General features: G+C 49.2%; 1 protein-coding gene across 1 annotated transcript in view; it reads right to left on the reverse strand.

Moving 5' to 3' along the window:
* Positions 1-2,290: 2,290 nt before the first annotated feature.
* CNGB1 (cyclic nucleotide gated channel subunit beta 1) overlaps positions 2,291-23,073 on the reverse strand; it is a 33,983-nt gene continuing 13,200 nt past the window's right edge. The window contains exons 16-33 of the mRNA XM_052796507.1: positions 22,375-22,417; positions 19,915-20,053; positions 15,123-15,221; positions 14,059-14,216; positions 13,722-13,901; positions 12,741-12,949; positions 11,819-11,869; positions 11,617-11,703; positions 11,186-11,250; positions 10,589-10,711; positions 9,162-9,303; positions 8,769-8,928; positions 8,071-8,168; positions 7,902-7,985; positions 7,393-7,511; positions 6,643-6,789; positions 5,962-6,148; positions 2,291-4,590 (exon numbers count right to left, since the gene is read on the reverse strand). Of these exons, the coding sequence (XP_052652467.1) occupies positions 4,378-4,590; positions 5,962-6,148; positions 6,643-6,789; positions 7,393-7,511; positions 7,902-7,985; positions 8,071-8,168; positions 8,769-8,928; positions 9,162-9,303; positions 10,589-10,711; positions 11,186-11,250; positions 11,617-11,703; positions 11,819-11,869; positions 12,741-12,949; positions 13,722-13,901; positions 14,059-14,216; positions 15,123-15,221; positions 19,915-20,053; positions 22,375-22,417 (2,304 nt within the window). The 3' untranslated portion in view covers positions 2,291-4,377. The remainder of the gene's footprint in view (positions 4,591-5,961; positions 6,149-6,642; positions 6,790-7,392; positions 7,512-7,901; positions 7,986-8,070; positions 8,169-8,768; positions 8,929-9,161; positions 9,304-10,588; positions 10,712-11,185; positions 11,251-11,616; positions 11,704-11,818; positions 11,870-12,740; positions 12,950-13,721; positions 13,902-14,058; positions 14,217-15,122; positions 15,222-19,914; positions 20,054-22,374; positions 22,418-23,073) is intronic.

A 23,073-nucleotide genomic window follows, 5' to 3' on the forward strand; every position in this document is an offset into this window, starting at 1 on the left:
AGCCCAGAGCTGGCAGGGATGTCCTCCGGCCACCCCATAGCATCCCCACAACCTGATTTATCTCACTTCTCCGGTTGTTCACACTTCCCCCAAATCCCTTCCAATTTATCCAAGAAAACAGGTTTTGGACTTTAACTGTGTGTCTTCCAGCTCTTCTCATGCATGAAGTGACTTCTAAAAGCAGAAAAAAATGCATGAAGTAAGATAGGTATCTAGGCTTTACTTCTTCAGATGACTCAAACCCAACTCCCTGGATATTGCTCAGATCTCCCTAAGACATTCACCCTAGGGCACGCACCAAAGCTGGAAAGTTTCATCCTGGAATAAGAATGGGTAAACAAGGAAAGAATGAGAAAAGGAAAAATGTCATCCAGCCCAAGCTAAGCCCAAGCTGCTGTTAATAAATGCTGGCGTGGGCACCCGCCAGCTTGTGTACCTCTGTGTGACCCCTTCCCAAATGGTGGTCTGGCTTTTTTTTCAGGGTGTTAACTCCGGTGGGACCGTTACTGCACATAAAAGGAGCTATATGCTCAGAGCAGAGAAAACAAGACTTGTATTAGCTCCATTTTAGAGGAAGGTAAAAGGGATTCAGGGGGATTTAATTGCAACCATGACTCAAAGCAGATCTACACAACGGAAAAAATATATATAGGCAGAAAAAGTGGTTTACAGACTGTTCCCAGAATTAAGAGCATATCCTGCTGGTTAAGGTCTCCAGGTTTCAAGGTTAAAGTGCTTAATTTTATTTCAAGCTTTCTAATTAAACACCATTTAACTGGGCTTTCCATTTATCCTGCAATTTCTTTCTAGACCCGAGGCTAATCCTCAAACCTGCTTATTTGTTTTCACTTTCGTTATAACCTTATCAGTGATTAACCTGCAATTGCACTTAATCTTTTTAAAAGATTGCTCCGACTATAAATACAGAGAAGCTACCTGCCCTGTTTCTATCCAGAGGAAAACAACTTCCTCCATATTCAGATGTCTATGATGGGTTATATTATTCCTTTTGTAAGTTGATTTTTTTTTATCGGAGACATTTGTCTTTAACTTCATACAGAACATTAAATCAGTATCACTTTTCTGAAAGACGTAACAGCACAGGCCACAAGGAATATGAATACCCCTCCAGCATAAAAAGTATATATAAATACTAAAAAGTATCTATCATTATATAAAAGTGTGTGTGTATATATATCTATATTAAAACAGTATATATAAAGCCTCCTAAAGTAAAGATGCTGCTTGTGGCAGTGAGGCAAAACCTAATACATTAACACAGAGCCAACAACAGCAAGCTCTGCTTCTTCCTTCAGCAGTTATCTGTTCCACTTATTTCACTCAAAAGCAGCAAGAGCTAAAATATTGTTGCAAGAAAACCTGGTTTCTATGACTGTGGACCTCTGAGAAATCAATTAACCAGAAATAGAAGTCAGGAAGGACACTGCAATGCAGAATTTCCAGGGTGCTGGACTGGCAATAAGCAACTGCCCGGCAAGATCCCCCAAATACTGCATTAGTATTAGTAGAGAATCTCATATCGGATCAATCCAACACTTACCGACATCAAAGTGGAATGAGCAAAAGCTAATAAGACATGCAGTAAAGGTACACGGAGCATTACCAAATCCATCAAGAACATTACAAGGGCAGTGGAAAGAACAGACCTGTGATAAGTGCATGCTGCAAGATATTTAATAGGAACGACTGCAAAGGAGGCCCATTGCAAATACAGCAAAACTGGTGAATCAATGGAATTACAAAACTCAGCAGAAAGCCAATTTATGGCAACCCCCAAAAGAAGGGGCACTAAATGAGCTGCTCATCTCCTTAGCCTACCTGTCATTTCTAAATAGTCCTACACAGCAAATAGATCTGAGCTCAACCCCACAACCCAGCCTGTAAGCCCAACCCTACCTTGACCTTAATTATCACCTGGAGAATAATCTCTCTAAAGAACTAAAGCCGTAAACAGATCACAGAGGAGGATAATTTCAAATCTCCCCGTGGTTCCAGAATTACCAGTTATGTATCCATCAGCATCTAATGCTGCATGTTGAAAACTAAGATCTTCATGCAAGTATTTGCCATTTAAGAAAGATTTTTTCCTTGCTTCTGGTGATGAAAAACATATTACAATTCTACTACTACTATTACATGACCTCTGAGCCTCTAAAAAGTTTATTGGAAAATCTGTGAACCGTGTGTGTGGACTTTACTGGCTCTGTCGGTGCATCAGTGAGCAAAAAGATGGAAAACAACTGGGATTTTGAAATAAATCCACAGCAAATGAATGGTAATCTACATGGTGTTTATTGTAGATATAGTGAATTATGAAAGCCATTACAGCCCACTATTTATTTAAATGTTTTTTCTAAACCATATCAAATCGCAGCAGCAAATCAGAACCCCAGTTCAACTTTTGCATGTTTCCTGGTTTGATTATATAAACATTTACCATCTAGTGAAAAAAAAATACTTTGCACTCCCCAGTGAAACCTTCTACCAGCAGGTTTCTGCTTGCAAATGACTAAGGACGAGAAATATTTAGGGAGGTTTGGGTGAGTCCAGGTTTTCCCCTGCAATGTTAAGGGCAGTGGTGGCTTCAGACCCTCCTGCGGTATATTGGAGCTCATTAAATTTGTTTAAAAGGGAGCAAGCTATCGTTAATTAACATATATTCTGGCTTTTTTCTGCCACAGAAACCCATCTATTTTGCAAGAGAAGGGAAAAAACACAACAAAATAAGATGACCCCATAGGAGGTGAAGATCATCCCCAGGCTGCTGATGGGAAGAAGGATCACCCACATACGGGGCGATGCTGGTGCTGACACCCTTCACGAACAGCCCGGCTGTCTCACGGTCAGACCTGTGAAACCTGCAGCGCTGCTCACAGTATTTGCTGAACACCTGAAAAGTCCCTTGGCCATGGCGCTGAGGCTGCTCCCTGCGGCAAAACCTGCCCCAGCTTTTCCTCCGGAGGATGGAAACCGGCTCCTCTCGATGGAGCCAGCCGTGCCGCGGAGACCTGGCCAGCCGAAACCCTGGGGAGGATCTGCATAGTCTCACCCGGCACCGTCTCGCCCCCTACTTCTCACGACCTCTCAGGTCACCAGCAGCTCGCTCTGCTCGGCGCTGGGTTTGAGGAAGATGAGGAACTGGTCATGCTGGAGGAAGATTGGACACCTTGAGCCATCAGCTGGGCGTGCTGGCTGCTAACCAGGCGTTCGCCTTCTCATCCAGTGCCCAGACCCAGCGTGGTTGGGAGAGCGCCTTTACAAGCCCCGTTTGCAGCAACGAGCAAGACCAGAGTGGCTTCTCCATGGGAAGCATGGCCAAGAGCCAATCAAGTGACCAAAAGGGGCTGGAAATTCGCTGCTGGAAACGTGGCAGATCACTGAGGTCCAGCAATGAGCGCAGGGGACCACCTGCACAATTGTGCATGCTCATTTGCATGCTACGGGCTCTGGCCTGACTCTGAAACGCTGGCTGGGAGAGGAGAGCACTTACTGCACTTCTCTTTTCTGTCCCAGCTGGAAACCAACACAGCTTCTCCCTTCCTGCACTCGGTTTATCCCTGGTGCACCCATGGAAACTCAGAGCTGGAAGGGATCTCCAGAAACATCTCCTCATCCAGGATTGTGCTTCTCCATCCCTGAAAGATGCTCATCAAATCTCTCTGTAACAGCCACCAGCGATGGAGAGCCCACCACCTCCCTGGGGTGGATGGCTGGCAGGAGGAACTCCTCTTCCCACAGGCAAACCCAAGGTGGTCTTGGCACCATGCAGGGACCCTCAAGCATCTCACAGTCTATACACACCGAGATGGACCTAGGCCTTCTCGTGACAGTGTGATTTGGCCTGTGCTCGGCTTATGAGCATAGTCCACATCCTTTTTGGATGAATCACTCTCCAGCTGCTGCTGACAACCTTGAGCCCAACAGAGAAACCTTGTTGTTTTTTTTTCCCCTCGTTTCTGGCCAAGCAGTGACTCAGCTGTCAGAGGTGAGTAACTCTTCACGCTTTATCTGAACACTCATTAACCATCCAGAGTCATAAGAAGCAATTTCTTCAGGGCTCCATCTCTGTAAGGCTGGATTTCGAAGCAAGAGGGCTGGCCTGACATTTAGTGCCGATATTCATAAGGACGCTCAATAAAAATATATCTCCAGAGCACGGAAGCCTTGTATGGTTCTGGGTCATATGGCAGAGGGTTTTATCAACAATGGGTGAAGGTCTAGGCAGAAAAGAAAGGCAGATCCTACCCACAGCACCTAGCAAAGCCTACAGCCACTGCATGGAAATCGTTAACGACAAAAACTTCTACCCCAGGTGTTTGCCTGACTCCTCCTCCTGCCCCAGGACCTGCTTGTTTTTCATTTCTCTTCTTTTTCTTCTTCTTTCTCCGAAATCTCAGCAGCAAGGATTTCTTCATCCTCTTGTGCTGTAGAAATCACACGAATGGTGACTAAACTATCAGAAGATTTTGAGAATATTTCTTCTCCCAGGTGGGTGCGTGCTTTGTGGGATGTGACAGGCGATCTCTGGTGCACTGGTGATTTCAGTGGGATTGGACTGAAACTGGAACCCTGCAATAAAAAAAAAAAAAAAAGGTAAAATCAACCTTAGCAGACCCTTGTCCGCTACCCCCAACCATGGCGTCTGCACTGTGCAAAGCCCAGCAGGGGTTTTGCAGAGTTTCACAGCACTGACCTCATCATCGGGATGTCAGCTTGCTGCCAGAGACAACCCCTGTGAGAAGGGCAGCTGGATTATATTCTGCACATCTTGAGAGAAGTGCACAGAGATGAGCACAACAAAGCTTTCTCACACCTCCTGTACTAGCTCTTGTTTTGCTCCTTGGAGTATCTGGAGGGGTTTATCTCAGCAAAAGCTTGGCAGAAGTGTTGTTGTGAGGGAGCAGCCCTGGACTGCCCTGTCCTAAAGCTGCCTTTAGAGAGGAGCCTCAGAAACCTCACCTACAGACGTGCCATGGAGAGGGATGTCCTTCTAATGGGGTCCCGCTAATCCCTTTAGCAGGGTTAGCTCCTAATACGTGCACACTCCAACGATGGGTCTTGTTGCCACTACCTTACAGAGCACGAGCACGAGTACACGGTGCCACTGTTTACCGCTGCCTTTAATGCGTTATTAATTAGTGTTAAGCACCATATTGTGTGAAGCCTCCTTGTGCTTTTGTGAAGGACTGCAGAAATGCAATTATGCTCAGCATCTCCCTGGATATTTACCCAGCCTCAAGGCCATTGTGTGCTCCCTATCAGCTGCTCTTTCACCTCCCTTTACATGTCCAGAGGTGATAGTCTGCATAATTCCATGATGGGAAGAGTAACAACCAGGTCTGCATGGAGATACAATCTTTTTTACAAGTTTAGCAGAGACACTTGGAAGTTTAAAAAAAAAAAAAAAAAAAAGAGCAGGCTCATTTTCTTTTTCAGTTGCTCATGACAAAAAAGCAAGGGTGATTTCACTGCAGCTCATGCAGAGCCAGCAGGATGGTGTGCCTCTGCCTTGACCATGCCGTGAAAGCTTTGCAAATATTGACGGGCCTGTGGATGCTGGATGCCAGCATCACCCTCCATCCCGCCAGCACATCAATTAATTACGAGTGGCTCTGGCTCTGCGGCATGGAAGAGATATTCGTCTGTGGCTATAACCCAGCTAGAAATTAGACTCAGGCTCAGCATAGCTGGGCAAAAAGTCAATGTATTTCCCTTTTGTGTTGCAAAACAAACACCTGTGGGACAATGACATTCTCCCAAGGCCGTGTGCAAGATGCTGGACCACCCCTTCCCATCTGCCCATGCTACATCAGACCCTGATGACCCGAGCTCACTCCTTTAAGGCACCTTAATGACACTCAGGCTCTGGAGCCAGCTGGGGAGAGCAGCGACCAGGCACCTAATGAAGCAAAGCCAAATTGCCATCCTCCCCACACTGACCTGCATCGCCTTCAGCTCCTTCAGCCTCCACCGGAGCTGCGCCAGTGGCCTTTTGCCCCCCATCCTCCCTGTGGCAGCCAGGGCAGCCTGGAAGAGCTTTGGGGTGTCAGCTTTTGGGGGGATGATCAGGGGGTCTCCAGGCGCTCCTTTCTCATCTTTGGGTTTATTGTTGTTTTTCAGCATTTTCCTACAGCAAGGTAAAGGAAAGATGATTTCAGTCCAGGGACATATTATACTAGCTGGATTTTATAATGCAGAAAAATCAGACTTTAAAAGGATGGGGATTTTTTATGCCTTAGAAAGGACAGAATAACAAATCTAAGTAACGCTAAAAACTAAAGCGAGTATTTTAATAGATTTTTAAACGAATGCACTTCAGCTACGCTGGTTCCCGAGTTGCACCCACTTTTAGCAGTGAAGCTTTGCAGCAGTGCTGGGCTGGCTCTGGGCATCTCCAGCCTCCCCAGCCCAGCGGCGAGGGATGGGTGCCCTCTGCCGAAGCGCAGCAGCTCCAGCCTGGCTCTTCTCCAGGGACATGTGCCTAATGCCCGGTGCCTGCAGCAGGAGCTTTCTTTCCCAGGGCTTTGCACAGAGAGAAATCTCCCCTGCGATCTTGAAACCCATACTCTGTTTTTTTTTTTTAAAACCCCACAGGCTAGAAAGCAGCAGCCAGATACGCACTTGGCCTTCTTACGCAGCAGCTTCTGAGACTCTGGGTAATGCACCAAAATCTCGTTCAAGTCCTTCTTATCCAAAATGAAAAGGTTAGCGAAGCCGTGAGCTATGACGTTTGCTGTTCGGCGATTTCCCCCTCCTGCCGCCAGCAAGCTGAGAGAGACACGGTGAGACGTCAGCGTTGTTATTCACAGGATAACTTAATCCCCCTTTTCATGTCTCCATCCCTTTCTTTCAGAGGACTCAGAGTTTAATTTTCACCCCCAATGAAATTTTCCAAGCCCAAATTTTAAAGAATGATGAGAAACGTTGGCATGGAGTGCTATATAAAAATTGATTTGCCTGTTCCAAGATTTAAATATTGCATTTTACATCAGCCTAATGTCTGCTGGGCTGTAGGGAGACAAACTCTATCACTGTGTTACAAATTGGTACAGGACTTTACGTGCCCATAAAATGGGCAGATTAATGGTTGGGGGGCTGTTTTAGTGCAACATCTTTTCTTATTCATGTTCCCATCACTCCATATACCTCTGCTTGCTGTCCCTAGCTCCCCAGGCAGAAAACAGCATGATGACAAAAGTAGTGGAAAAGCTCCGAGAAAAAAGCTGTTATTTGTGTAGCAGATGCTGCTCAGTGTTCATGGCTCTCAGTCACAAAGATTAATTAGGGTGTTGCTGATCTCCCCACCTCCCACCCTCCTTGCCCAGAGCCCGCAAGCTGTATTTCCCTGGCCCCTGGCAATGCTTCACTCACCTTATTTCTCCAAACACGGATCCGGCTTTCAGGGTCACCAGCACGGTTTTGCCGTCAGGTCCCCCCAGCACCTGCACTTGTCCCGCCTGGATAATGTACATCTCACGGCCAATTTCTCCCTGCAGTGAAGATGCGTGCTGTGTGGGGTGCCCAGAAACAGGGAGACCTTATGGATGCCCTAACCTGCATCTTGCTGGAAACCCCCACGCCCATACTGCCTTCTCCAAGCTCTCAAAATGCTTTGTCCTGATGGTGCTCACTCCCAAGCATCCTCATCTAAGCATCCCAAAGTCTCCTCCAGCTCAGCAGGCTCTTCCCTGCTCTCCTGCTGTTCGTGGCTGCAGCAGAAGAGGTCAGTCTTTACACAAGACCAGCTGCAACAGAGGATGGTTTTGCTCTGAATTCCCTCCCTGCTCGACGCCTCGGTGATGGGTCAGGCCTGGCCTTCCCCGCTCTGCATTGCCCGGCCATGACACTGGGGATGGGAGGGCACTCAAGCATCTCATTACCTTCTTACACACGTAGTCATTAGGCAGGTAGACCACTGATCTGAGCCGCTTCAGCATGTCAAAGATCATCTGCCTGTCACAGCCCTGAGCCAAAACAGAGCCAACAGCACCATTAGTCCGTGCCAGCATGGCAGGCTCCACCAGCCAGGACCCGCGCTGCAGAGGATACCTGGAAGAGGGCCACTTTGCTCACGATGTTGTAGTTCACGTCGATGGCGATGTCCAGCCTCATCTTGTCTGGCAGCTGCACCAGCAGCTCTGACTCATCTGTGAGACAAAGCAGAAAACTGGCTGTTTCCAGCCCTTGATCCAAGAGCACGTGCTTGGTGTGGCAGCGTGCTAGTGGCAGAGGGCAGGAGCCAGCTCACCCAGAAGGGTCTCCTCCAGCCTCTGCCCACCCAGCAACCTGCAGGTCTAAAGCCAATGGGTGATGGAGAGCCGCCCTTCATGTTATCCCTGCCCTGATGGCTCTCAGAGACAGACCAGTGAGCCCAAGCCAGCACATTTCTTGGCCAGGAGAGCAGGCATAGAGGTCCTGCCTGATGATTTACTGGTAGGGCGAGCTAGTGGGTTTGCTGTTGGACACGTTCTGGCCAGCAATTGCCAGTCACTGCCCTCTCCCCAGGGACTGGCGGGTGGGATGCTGGACTCAGTGCACTGTGAGTGATGCCGGGTCACCATGGTGCTGTGACCAGTTGGCAGCCTATATACTCTATAGGTGGGCAAAAAAGCCCCTATAGCGAAGAGTAAAATAAGCCACCCCCTGCCCCAAAACTGTAGTGCTATTTGACAGTAATGTTTCTGCAAAGCAACTGCAGTAAAACACACACGATGCAAGTGTTGATCCTTGGAGCGGTTGGATCTCACCTAGCATGCCTTGTGAATGCCACGTGTACTCATACCATGTTTTCACCCGGTTCTGAACAGTTTTGGGAATTTTGTAGAAGTTCATGTATTTAATGGTACTGTCCATGCAGCTCCGATAGTAAGTTTGCCCCGCGGTAGCAGCACCAACCACATCTCTCATCTGAATGGGAGGAAGAGATGTTTTAATTGCTGTCACTTATCCATCACACAGGCTAAGCAGTCTAGAGCACGTATGCTGAGTCCTAACAGCATCTGCCAAATCCTTTTAGTCTTCTACCAATGCTGAGCAGGTCTTCACATGGGGAAAACAAACCTGGAGATGCAAACTTGTGGACCAACCCCATGAAAACGTTCCCCACCTGAGGCTGGGAACCCCCCACAACTCCCGCTTACCTGCCCTATCATGATGGAGAAAGCAAAGACGCCCGTGAAGTAGTTCAGCAGCTGAAAGACGATCTCAAACAGCGTCTTGGGGTCCGGCAGGCCACCGATGGTGATGAGGGTTTTGACTGCCCAGTAGTAGCAGCGGATGTAGCTGGGAGGAAAAGAGAAGGCAGCTTTGAAGGTGTTTCTAGCGTGAAGGCCTGTTTCACCCCTCCAGTACCGAGCTCACACCGTCTGGCCACGGCAAGCCAGAGCCTGTTGAGAGTAATTATGGGTGACGAAGGGAAAATTAAGGGGCTGCAGACTCCCCACCACAGTTGCAGGTGCTTCTGGAGATGCTACAGGAGCAGGGGGACATAGCCACCCTCCACAAACCTCCATGCCAGAGGCTTAGCTGCTCTGGCTACTCCCACTTTCTGCTTCTTACAGCTCTACTACCATAAACCAGCAACGTATTTGCAGCAACATTTACACTTTTAGAAATAGTCAGGGGAAAAAAAGGGTTTGTGAGCAAATTGTTGGCATAGGAGTCAGGAGATGTCGAGCGAATTCTTGATTCACTCGTCTTGGGCACTCCCTTGGATGTCATAGTTACACCTAGAGATAGAGATATGTATATCACACAAAATAACTATGTAGCAGCAACATTAACATGAGAAGCTGAGTGCTCAAAGGGAAGGCAACACCCACACTAACGCTGCATGGGTGACAGTCACTTGTCCCCACCTACACCCACACCTCATGGTAAGTCTTTAATGCACTTACCCGTGCCTTTTTACAGGAAACTCTCATTTACTGCATGGTGCTAAGTTAGCTAAACATTACTCAATATTTTATTTTGCCCATGTTGTAAAACACACAGGTGTGGGCATTTGCTACAAGGCAGCATTCAGCTCGTGAGCTGAGTACTCTCCCTGTGGCATCCATCACTGACAACACAATGGACGTTTAACATGTGTATCTTGGAAATGCCATGGTGAGGGGACAGGATGGCCACCATCCCTGTCTCGCACCCTGGGAATGAGGGTACTGGACTGGTCCAAAGGGCCTGACACACGGCACCTAGGACATACAGCTTCAAGCCTCCATCCTGACCTGGCAGCAGGTCAACATGAACAGAAACAGGGCTGACACTGCCATCCTGCTCGGCCAGGGAGCATTCCCTTGCTTCCCAGCACCAGGTTTCCAGTTTTTCAGCCTCTTCAACTTGCCATTGCATTCCATCTCAGCCCAGCTGCTGCCTCTTCGTCTTGCAGTGCCATATATCACTGCACATCCCATCCTTCCTGTCCCTGTCAATCTCCCTGGCTCCGCATCTTCTCCTGGCACCCCCAACCCTTTGCTTCAGGGTTTTTTATGAACCCGGCTGCATCCCTTCTTGCTCCAGTTCATCACAGCAAGCTGTGCTATGTGAGGACCCAAGCCCTGGCTTGTACCTGTTTCCTTCCCCATCATAGACCCAGGTGGTAGAGCCCAGTCCTTCGTAGGCTGATGCCCAGTAATAGAGGCAGGAGTTCACGTGCAAGCTGTACAGTAAATAGGCAGTGGTCCGGATCACTCTGCAAAAAAAAAATAAAATAGGAGAGAGCAGGAGGGGAGATGATAGGGTGTCTGCTGGGAGGAACACATCAGATCCGCCCCTGGCATCACAAGGAGCTTTGATGCGATGAGCCCAGTGCTGACCATGCATGTCCTGCCAATGCAGGAACCACAGAGCACCGAAATGTGCAGCCCTGCTGCTCCCTCCCGCAGCCTTGCAGCTCCTGAAGTGCCAGAAAAAGCAGCTTATCTGCTGGCAGCTCCTCTTCACTGCCAGCACCCCTGTCTCCACTGGGTCGGGGAGAGGTGATCCTACCCACGTGGGCTCCAAGACCTCCACGTTCAGCCTGCACCAGCCAGCGCCCCTGTCAGCTGGTCCAGGGACAGCGGGAAAATAAATCAGAAACCCAGAACAGGTGCACACCAAAGTGAAACCTTCTTCCCCAGTAGCAAACAGCAACTCCATGCTCTGTCCCTCCCTCCCTTCCCCTCACCTGTAGATGTATGCCTTGCTCAGAATAGCCTCCAGGCGGTTGTTGAACTCGAAGAAGGCCATGTACTGGGAGGAGAAGGAAAGCAGCGTGCTCCAGCTTCCCGTGGCACCCACCGGGAGAGTTACATCCCCATAAAACCCCGCTCCCCCTCCATTTCCCTCCTGCAGCCCCTCTGCAGCATGAACTGCCACGGACAGACTTGGCTCCATCTGTAAGTGCCCTGCTATTCAAATGTGAGTGTGTTTTAGGATTGAAATGTAGTGTTTGACCAACAACCCTGCAAAGCCTTTGGTACAAGACTTCTGTCCATTTTACAATCCTCTCATCATCATCGATGAGTCTAGCAAGCCAAAGCTTACCCAAAACAGTATGGGACTTCTTCACATCCACTGCAACTGGTGCTCTGCCTGATTTTATAAGCTCCAGCTCACCTTCAGACAGCGAGGAAAGCGCAGGAGCGGGTTGACACCAACTTTGAAGTAGAAGAAATCCAGGGGCAGGAGGCACACCACATCCATCTGAGATCCACACAAAAAGAGAAACTTCTGTGGGGACCTGCAGGCATGGTGGGGTGGAGCTGCAAGCCACAGTTCAGATTAAAGATTCAGAATAATAAATAAAAGTATGTCGAACCTTAAAGCGTCGTGATCGCAGGTAGTTCTCTTTCATGGCCTTTTTGTCAGTCTGGTTGTGAATAGGAGAGGGAGAGAGAGAGAGGAAGATTGGTCGTTGCTTGCAGAAAGGAAAGTCATGGCCAACGTGGTCCTGCCTGGCTTTCCTCTTCCACAACATGGAAGATGCTCCCTTTGTGCCCAGGAAGGGAAGCAGAGCAAGAGGAACAGAAGAAGACCTGGCTGTATGCCATCTTCCCATTCCATCTCAGGACATCCCGTGCTCGTTTTGCATCCCAGAGAAAGCACATCGTGGTGCCAGCACCACAAAAGTCAGAGTTTACAGAAGAAACCTCCCTGTCCGAGCATTCGCATGGGCAATGGGAAGGCTGTACCCTCAAGGTTTTATTTTTCACAGCTTATTTAATTGGGTACGGAAACAAAATCAAGGGTTTCACTTATCTCAGGCACGTGATCTATGCATTCAGATTGCAATCACTTTTGTCATATCGCTAATGCATTCTGCCTAGCTGTGCTCCTGAAAATTAAACTTGGAGCGTACGGCTGTGCTGGGGCTGGTCGGCGTGCACCTCACCATGCTCTTGGCAGGACTGCCCTGCGGAACATCACCCTGCAAGCATCCCTACCCAGGAATGGGGCCGCCATGGACCACATGCTTTCTAGATGGGCTGGTATTGACTTCAGGGGAAAAATACGGATGTTTGGCAGACAAAAAGACTGCCGGCTTATCCACTACGTGGCAGGAGAGATGCTTGTAGTCCTCCAAGAGTGGACACAGCCCTGATGGCCACAGCCGTGGTTGGAGAGCTCAGGGAGCTCGATTCAGAGATCAGTGACCAGCACCATCCATGCCACTCAGGGTGCTGGGAGGTCCCCGCAGCCAGTCCCCAGCGGTGGGACGCAGCGACCGTGCTGCCACTCACTATTATGTCTCCTCCCTGGACGAACTGCAGCCGGGTCTGAAAGACGAGGATGTCCAGCAGATAGACAAGGTCGCAGAGGTAGTCCACGAGCAGCCAGCAGTGGATGTTTGCTGGTGTCTGGTAGGGAAAAGCCCAGCGGACGGGGATCAACCAGCAGTTCCAGTTCCAGGCCATGACAACGAAGAACAGCCACAGCACATACATCAGATCTGTGCACAGGGAACCACACTGTGATTAGCCGGGCACATGTCCCTTGTCCATGGGAATCTGCTACACAAAGGGGTTTTCATCCCCTGCCCTGCCCTGCGTGCAAGGAGGAGACCCAAAGGAGGTCTCTTATCGACAGCATTTAATTGCTCGTGAGCTGGGCTCCAGACTGAAAGTGAATACCACTGTTTGCAGAGCACATCATTGCTTTTTATCAGAAAGCCTTTTCTAATTTTGGTGGTTATACTAGGTTTGCTTTTGCTTTGCTCCCACACTACCAACTTTCTTGCTTTTTTGTGGGGGCTTTTTTTCCCCCTTGAGGCTGTGCTGAGCTGATGGCTCGCTGTCCAAGCCTGGGGGCTTCAAAACGGCTGTGAAATAGCAAAGACTAAGGAAGGAGCTGGGTTCCTGTGGGGTGCCCACCTGACAGTGGATTTTTCTTTTGTGATTGTTATTTTTAATTGGGGTGTCCACACCACAGGGACAATGTTTGCCCACTAAAAAGCCTGAAAAGCAGAAGGCTACCCCTTCCCTGCCTGGTCATGCTCCTGACACCCACAGCTATCAGAAGTATTTAGGAATGCCTGTGCCTTGCAGGGGAATTTAAAACTCTGGGGTTTAGTAGACAGGTGTAAGCTAAGTTGCTCCTTCCTTACTTGTCCTCCCTTCTCTACAAGGTCTCATCTTTTACACCTCCTCCCCTCCTTACCCCCTCTCCCCCAGCCCCACCAGCTTGCCCCCAGCCCAGGCGTGTGGCTGTGCTCCCTCACTCACTGGTGAACGGGTCGATGCTGGTGGGGAACCGGTAGTTTTTCAGGTGGTCCAGCCAGGGCCGGTACTTGAACGTGCAGCACAGCATTTCGCAATAGTGCTCATCCCCTGCCGGGTTGTCCCCCTCTGGCTCCGCTCCTGGGGGAGGCACTGGTGCAGCCGCAGGCACCAACTTGGCAGGGGCTGGAAGAGGCCATGTGGTTATTTCTAATGGCAGAAAATCCTCTTACAGCAATTTGTTTTAAGGTCTTTAAACTGTTAATAAAGCAGCTGTTTCCCTGAAAACACAGCATGTGTGGGGACCCACTAGTCAAACACTCCCAGCCCCAATCGAACTCACATGCCACAGGGCTTTCATCGTCTGAGGTGACATCGGGGTCGGTCAGCTTCTCCTTCACCTTCTCAGTCCTCTCTTTGAAGAGCTTCACCAGCTCCTGGAGCCGGTTGTTGACGATGGCACTGCTCAGGCTTGTGGCTGAACCGATGCGCTCGGGCAGGCTGCGAGGAGACCATCGGGCATTTCATGCAGATAGGAAAGCCCAAGGACAGGTTCATGACCCATTTTTTAACGTACAGGTTCCTGAATTAGGACTTACTCATATTTATCTGGCTATTGTGTAATCAGAAGAACACAAGTTAAGGTGGTTTGAGAAAAACACTGTCAAGCAGCACCAGCCTGAGCCTTATCCTTGCCCTGGGGTGTGAGATGCCCTCAGAGGGACTTGGGAAGCACCAAGATCCCAGGCTGGATTGCATGTGCCTGGGAGAAGAAGATTTTGGAAGAACTATGGGGTGAAAATGTGCACCAAGCCCCTGAATTTATAAACTACATCATCTCCTTTCAGCCTCTTTATTAAAACTAGGTCGGATTCAGAGCAGGATGCTTTACCTAGCATAACTGAGAAACATCACTAGGAGGGAGGACAGAAACAAGCTTGTTTGCTGTAGCTCCAGGCTGGTTCATTGTGATAACTGGCACAACAATTTCCGCCAAGGAAGAAGGCAAAACCCTGTGCCATGTGGAGGTGCAGACCCTCCCCAAGACTTTGCTTCCCAGGGCAGGCAGCTCCCTCCAAGGCTGTCCCCCAGGGCTGTAGGGAAGCCAGAACAGTGCTATAGTGTATGTAGATCAAAGGTGCATCTTCTCTGCGGTTAAACCTAGTCTTAAGGAGAATATTTCTACCTAGATACAGGAAAAACAAGCGAGCAGTTTCTGCTCCAGGGAGCATCGTGATTGTTATTTTTGGAAGGGGAGTGCATTACTTGCTACTACCTGCTGCAGGCAAGGCTCCCTCTCCCTTTGGTATCCCAGCACTTCTGGGATCTTTGCTATTTCCACCCGAGCCCTGGGATCTGAACGCCTGGGAGCTTGGCTGATCTGGAGCCCTCAATCCCATCACGCACCTTTCCCTCTGCTCCTCGTCCCAGCCCAGCAGTGCTCGGGTGGGCAACTGGCTCACCAGTCCTTTGTCCAGACCATCCTCTGGGACAAGCAGCTTCCTCCTGCAGACACAAACACAGTGACCAAGGCTGGGCTTGTCCCCCACCCTCAGCCAGCTCCTCCTCCTCCTTCCAGGTCTCATCTGTTTCCACTTGCCCTTCTCCTACCACGGTCAGTTTTCCCCTAATTTTTGGCATTCCCTGAAGTAAATGGGAGCAAACCACCCTGGTCCTTTGCTGCTAAAGCCCTGTTGCTTCCTGGGCACCACCGAGCCCATGGCTGGATGGGCATGCGGCACCCGGCCCATTTTGCAACCCATTTTGGGCACCTGGCAAGATGCATGGAGGGTGGGTGCTCATCCCCAGTGCTGTGCCATCACACCACTGCACTTTGAAAGGCAGGCGAGGAAAATGCAATACCAGTAAGGTGGAGCAAGAAAGTGGAATCTGGAAAAAAGAGAAGGTACTGGGGACACCGCCTGGCTCTGTGCTGGCTCCGTAGCACTTTAAACCCCCAAGACAAAGAGTGAATTGCAGAGCAGCAGGTACATAACATGGACCCTCTAATAGCTGCTGATACCTGCAAAGCCAAGTGCAAAGCGCAACAGCCGAGAGAGGCTCCAGGTTCGAGAAGAGCCCTATAAACACTGTCCTGGTGATGCTGAGCCAGTGGCAGCTGATGTCTTCCTAGAAGATGTGTCCTAACGAATGCAGCTGGTGGCTCCTTTTGGCACAGCCAGGTTTCTGGGACAACTTCCTTACATGTGGGCAAGCAAAGCGGCAGAAAGAGAGCTGAACACGAAGATGACAATCATGACAAAAATCTGGACTGGTTTGCAAACCTGCAGTCAAGTCCAGAGTTTTAAGTGCAACAAAGAAATTGTCTTCTGTCACCACAGCTGTTGCTCTAAATGAGCCAGGATCTCACTGACCCTGGTGCAAAATGGCTTGGTGCTGCACGTGGAGCAGGAGCAAGGAGGATGCCAAGGGAGGTCGTCCTGCCATCACAAGTCTCCTGAAGAAAGCCAAATGTTAGAACCCAGCCATCTCCAGCCTCGCTGGCCCTCAGGTGTGCCCTGCTGGGAAGGGGAGCAGATGAACAAGACCAATGAAACCTTCATTCCCCAAGTGTGCAGCACAAGGGTGGAGGAAAACTACCAATCCCCCTGTTAAAGTACCCTCAGATGTGGATGGACGGGTTCCCAAAACCACATCAGTTTGGAGAAATAGTCCTGCCAAGGTCTGTGATGTTGTTAGGACAACATCCATCACCTCTCACCAGTCTCCAGCTGCCTTTCCCCTGCCTCTGTCCCCTCAGGGCACTGCATTACCCCACCGCCCATCCTCATCCATGAACAAGCCCAAGAAGCCTACATCAACATCCCAATGGCCCCTTGCCCTGTAAGGGGGACACTGCAGAGAGGGTATTGCCATCCCCCCTCTTTGCCTGTGGCACAGCACAGGTCTCACGGGCCACAGAGCTCACGTGGTCACCTTCTGAGTCCATGCAAAGCTTTATGTGTTAGCATCCATCTGGGAAAAAATGCCTCTTTTTGCTTCAGATTAATGGATGCCCTCGGAAAGATGTGAAAAGAGATAAATGTCCCCAAGAAGGCTATGAATTCAGAGGTGCAAGAAACATCCCTTGATATTCTGTGGTGCCTGTAGTTCATCTGCGTTCCCAGCAGATGTGGATGTAAGAAGAAGCAGGAGCTACCCGGAAAGCAACACAAACTTCAGCAGATTTTGGAAATGGTGGGGTGAAGGGCTCAAAGAGAACCTGGGATGTTACATTAAGTCCCACGGAGAAGCTCATGTATGTGCAACCCTAAGTCCAAAACCCTGGCAGGTCTAGCAGTTTGAGTCATCCATGTTAAAAAAGGAACCCGTGTGATAATCCCCTGGAAAACATTCGGTCTTTTCATACAGTCCAGCTGCAGGAGACGTTTTTTGGGACAGGACCTCCAGACCTCTGGTCAGAATGGCACTAAAACCCAGAGTTTTTTCCACTGATGCATGAAGACTTCAAACTGCATCTCCTACGATACAAAGTGATCCAAGAGACGCATAGCTAGTGAAGAGGAGGAGTGTGTGTAGACCAAGTAAAAGCTAAAGATGAAAGATTAAATAAATAATTAAATTAATGGTAAAGAAATTGAGAAGTGGAAATGTGCAGCACAGGTACAAAGAGCTGCACGAACGCCCTTGCACAAATATGCAGGAAGCCAAGTATGAAAGAATTTGAATACAAGCAATAAAAATGTAAATTGCTACCTCAAGAGACCAGGTAGAGAGTGCAGTTGCCTAAATAAAGCTATAGCGTGAGCAACACGAGGCCAGCAGATGCTGCCCAGGGTTCGCCATTGGTGTGGACCATGGGTGACTGCTCTGACGCTGCGCAGAAGTGAAGGCTCCAGCTGTGCTCAGGTAGCTCTGCGGCACTGGCCACCACGCAAACATCCACTGAACAGCCAGCTGCGACAGAAGACCCCGTCACAGCCTAAACATTGCTCCATTTTCAATGCCCTTGGAAAGCTGCGGCCATAAGCACAGGGCTGTCCTGCGCTTGCCCAGACAAGTGTGGGATGCGCAGGGTCCCCCAGAGGGGCCCTGCCCATGTGGCAATGTCAGGTGTGTCCTGGTATTTATCACCTGCGAGAGCCTGTTTCCAGGCACCACTTAGACAAAGTGGCTCATTTGCGGTAAGTCTTTCTGGACATGTCTAAACAATGTTAATCCTAACCCTTCACAGCCCCTTGTGGGTAAAAACTCAAGACTGTGGCCAAGAGAAGTGACTTAGGATAAACAAATGATTGCTTAATGCAGAGTTGATGTCCTCCTCCTCTGAAAACACCAGACAGAGCCAAGCATTTTCCTTCTGGTTCAGAATGATGAAATTTTATTTCTTTATGTAGCGAAACAAGACTTGCTCGCTTTTAAAAATCTCCAGTTCTACCAAGGGACCTCCAGTGTTTTGAGAGACACTACCTGGAGACAGGGCAGAAAGGTTCATATGCTCATATGTGTAACTGCAAATGTACAACCTGCGTTAAGAAATGAGTAGAAAATAGCATGAGAAAACCAAGGTGCTCCAAAAAATAGCTCTACTGGGGAACCATAGGATCACAGAATGGTTTGGGTTGGGAGGGATCTTTGAAGATCATCTAGTCCAACCCCCCTGCCATGGGCAGGGATATCTTACGCCAGATCAGGTTGCTCAAAGCCCCATCCAACTTGACCTTGAACACTTCCAATGATGGGACATCCACAACTTCCCTGGGCAACCTCTTCCATTGTCTCATCACACTCATCGTAAAACATTTCTTCCTTATGTTCAATCTAAACCTACCCTCTTTCAGTTTAAAACTGTATCCCCTTGTCCTGTCACTACAGAACCTGGTAAAAAGTCTTTCTCCATCTTTCTTATAAGCCTCCCCTTACATATTGAACGGCCTCAATAAGGTCTTGGTAAAGGACTTGATGAAAAATGATGGTGGAGACAGAATTGCACATAGACAAGTGGATCTAAATAAAATAAGGTTGTGCTTTTGGGTTGCTGGATCCTGGGCTTCAAAGATGCCCACAATGTGCTGGGATGCATGACAGGGGTGTTAATCTGAATTGCTGTCCATTTTCTATGTTGGTTGAAGGCATAAGGGAAAGCCCATCACCTTGACCCTGATTCAAAGCGAGAGCTGCCATGCCTGCTGATCGGACTGGAAAACATGGACTTTTCTGTCTCAGAAAAACAGCCTGTCCTGTTCATTAACTCCAGAGAGAAAAACACATCCCGAGCAGCGACCGCTAAAGGTGTTTCAACAGACTGATCCTGGCATGTGAGCCTCGAGCGCTCTCCAGCAACAAGCTTGTTGTCACAGGACAATTTTCATCGCTGGGCTAATAGAAAGAAGGCAGTAAGATTCAGCAGGCTTTAAATAACTGGTCTCTTAACGCTGTCAGTATTTGCACTGCAGGTATCTCATATGACTCCTTGGGCTCTGCTTTCCCAGTTTAAAAAGCTGTTCAAACAGACTGGATTACGGGCATTTTTGCCATTTTATTTTCAAGTCCTCCAGGAGCTTGTTTACTAAAAGATCCAAACTATTAAGTGAGGATGAATATAACACCTGGTTTTCAGCACAGAAAAAAACACCTTGGTTTTTATTTTTAATCCTCTGCGAGAATTAGCCTCAAAAATACCCCAACAACAGCTAAAAAACCATCGGCTTCCTCCAGCCTCAATTTTAAAGCTCAGTTTTAACCCTCCCCCTCTCTAACCATCCTTGATCTGAAGGCGCAAACCCACGGAGTAGATGCTGCAAACCCTTACAGCAAAAATGCAAGAAGAAAATTGTTGGGTTTTATGATGAAGGCACATACCCAGCACATGGACCCCCTGTGCTCTGAATTTGGGAGTGCAGACGTGTGGGACAACAGACAAAGGGGATCTGACCACGGCCCGGGGATCGAGCCCATCTCCAGGAGGACACACAGACAGGGCTGTCCCCAGCCCCCAGAAGCTTTAAACAAAATTTAACCATTTAATTAAAAAATGCAAACAAGATGCAAGGCTTTTGCCATCTCCCCTGCCTTGCACAGGGGTGACACCCACCACAAGGACATCACCCCATCTCACTGGCCTAACCTGCCAGAAATGGGTTGCTCCATATGGTTGCATAAATTTTCCTGTACCGGCACTGTTGGGGAGGGGGCGAGACCCCTGGGACCCGGGGACTGCACCTGGGCAGAGCCATACCTGGGGGATGCTGGTGCTGTGCTGGGCACTGCCAGCATGTTGGGAGCGCCAGCAGTGGGCACCGGTAAGTGGGTACCGTCGTTCTCCACAGCAACGCCTCCGCTGTCCACATCCTTGATGTCCACGGTGGGGTAATCACCTGGCCCGTGGAGAAGGACAATTGCAGGTGAGAGGGCTGCAGGGCCCAGCCTGCAGCCGGGATGAATCCCCAAGCCCCATCATCTCCGCGGAGCTGCCCCCAAACCCCGCAGCACACTGGAAGGACTCTCCTTTTCCCTCCATTCCATTCTCGCCCAGCACTCCTTTCTCCTCATGGTTTGGAGCATTTCTTTCTCTTTTTTGCCCAGTTTTTAACACTAGAAGAAGTGCCACCTGCTTCCTTCTGCTTTCCCAGCTTGCAACTACTCTGTGCAAGTGTTGGGTCCCGGTGGTTCGGAAAATGATGGAGATGAGGATTACCAGCTGTGGGTGTTATGCAGGAACCCAGGATTTCCAGCTGCAAACCTGCCTCCCAGGGTCTAGAAAATCTCCTGGGTCTTCTGCATGTGGATCGCGCAAGCTCCAAATTACACGAGCGTTTGTTTTTCATGCAGAATAAGGCACTATTTAAATAAGCACTTATGGCCTCTCTCTTTTGCAGAGGTAATAACTGCTTCCTGCCACAAGCAAGGTTAGAAGCAGGAAGGTTGGATGTTTATAGTGGGTAAAGAGAGATGCCAATTGCCCAGGGGAGAAATGGCGCTGGAGGTTATCTTGGCTAGACCCCGCAGCTGGCCAGGCTGTGAAGAGTCACCCCTTTTCTTAGCTATATAACAAAATGCAGTGAGTTCCTGCAGATTTTATTCTAAGGGGGGTTTTTACATGCCTGAAAGACCCCGTGCATCCCCTCCAGTCCCACGCTGATGTAGGACCAGTGGATCAGAGCATGGCTCAATCAAATCACCGAGAAAAGGCCTGTTTGGGTTGCAAAGTTAAAATCCCATTGCGTGTAAGGAAAAACAGCAGAATTTGGCTTGCTGGTTAAAAACAAAGCAAAGCAAGGCTACAGAAACATAATTTGTAGTTCTGGGTTAAAAGGCAGAAAACCGTGAACAGCAAACCTCCATCTTACTGTCCTCTTAGTATGAGCGTGTTGCACGAATGCTAAGGAGAAAACCATGTCTGCAGTGGATATTTAACCCTCGGCCTGCAGGTCCTTTGGGAGAGTTTTTAGCCAAGCAGGTCAAAACATATAGCATGTAATTTACGGATATTTGCAAATGCTCTTTAGGGGTTAGCTAGAAAGGCACATAGCGATGAGGTGAGAGCAGAAAAACATGAATTTTGTTCCCCAGCCCCAGTGCTGCAACATAAAGCATGCTTTTATTTATTTTTTCCCAAAAAAGCAACAAAAAGCAGCTACTCCAGGAATAACTCCTTGCCCCCCTCAAACTACGCAAGCCCATCGTCAAAGCCGACATCTCTAATACCTAGGGGGGATTGCTCCTCATTGCAAAAATTGGGGTTGACAACTCCAGCCTTTGGCTTGCTGGCGGCAAGGACGGGGATGCGGGAGGCAGCAGTGGCTCGGTAGCTGGGGACATTGGGGAGATGCTCTAGCACGCCGCGGCCAGGAGGGGAGGCATCCCCGCCGTCGAGCGGCTTGTCATGCACCAGCCGATCTAGCTCGACGTCTCGGGCACGCTTGGACATGCTGCTAGGTGCCTAGGTGCTTCAAGCAAAGGACAAGGCATCTGAAGCTGCAATAAAACACAGAGTGGTTTGAGATGGGACGGTTGTGTCAGCACAGAGAAATGCAGGGCTGCGGGGTTTTTGTTGCCGCCTGCCGCTCACAGATGTTGGTAGCAGTGGTGGTAAGCATCCTGCCACGTGCTTTTTTAGCATCGCTGCAAGGTCAGGGCGCCCTGCAAGGGCTGCATGAGCAGAGAAATCTCCAGCCTGCACCAGGACTCAGGTCAAGCCATCCCTTGTGCAACTCCCCGACATCAGTGGAGTTATGCCAGGACCTGCCTTGGCTCATTGAGGCTGCGATGGGAGCTTACCACTTAATTTTCATTACCTCCTAAAAGGTTACATTAAAATGCAATTTATGCCACCGGTTATTTCCCAAAGGGAGCAAAGTGGTAGAGAAAATCCTTTTTATCCCCTCCCACCTTCTTCAGCTGAAGGAGAAACTCTTATTTCACGTAAGAGATCGCTTAATCAACAAGACTAAAAGTACTGCATAAGCATCAGCCTTTCAGAGCTGGCTCCAGCTGATGAAAATATTGCCATCGTGCTGTGCCCACGGGATGCTTTAAGCCAGTGAAAAGCCCCGACTGCCCACACAGGCCCACGTTGCAGAAAACTCAGCTGCCCAATCCCAGACAGCGAGCGAGAAGCTGCATTTTCCCCGCACTGGGCATCGCATTGCCTGCTTTAGTTCATCCTAATTTGACATTATGCTGCTGTATGTTATACCTTCAGCATCGGTTTCAGCAGCTTCAGCTGTCTCCTCTTCCACCTTCAAAATGAAAAAAGCCATTTTAGGGCCACAAAGATGATTGGAGGGCTGGAGCACCTCTCCTATGGAGACAGGCTGAAAGAGTTGGGGTTGTTCAGCCTGGAGAAGCGAAGGCTCTGGGGAGACCTTAGAGCAGCCTGCCAGTACCTAAAGGGGGCCTACAAGAAAGTTGGAGAGGGACTTTTTACAAGGGCATGTAGTGATAGGACAAGGAGTAATGTCTTTAAACTGAAAGAGGGTAGATTTAGATTAGATGTAAGGAAGAAATTCTTTACTGTGAGGGTGGTGAGGCACAGGAACAGGTTGCCCAGAGAGGCTGTGGATGCCCCATCCCTGGAAGTGTTCAAGGCCAGGTTGGATGGGGCTTTGAGCAACCTGGGCTAGTGGAAGATGTCCCTGCTCATGGCAGGGGTGTTGGACCTAGATGATCTTTAAGGTCCCTTTCAACCCAAACCATTCTACCATTCATTCATTCTACCATTGTAAGGAGAAAAAGACCTGTTCCTTCAGTAAAGAGCAGACTTTGCAGCTTGATTGGATACCCCATATCCCCCCACCATTCGCCAGCCTCTCAGCTTGTTGTTCAGCGCCAACATTTTAGGGTGAAAGCATGCCTCCGTTGGTGCACAGCTACTGCTGCTGTCTCAGGTTCAGAG

The sequence above is a fragment of the Harpia harpyja genome, chromosome 9 (assembly GCF_026419915.1).
Source record: "Harpia harpyja isolate bHarHar1 chromosome 9, bHarHar1 primary haplotype, whole genome shotgun sequence".
Lineage (NCBI taxonomy): Eukaryota > Metazoa > Chordata > Aves > Accipitriformes > Accipitridae > Harpia > Harpia harpyja.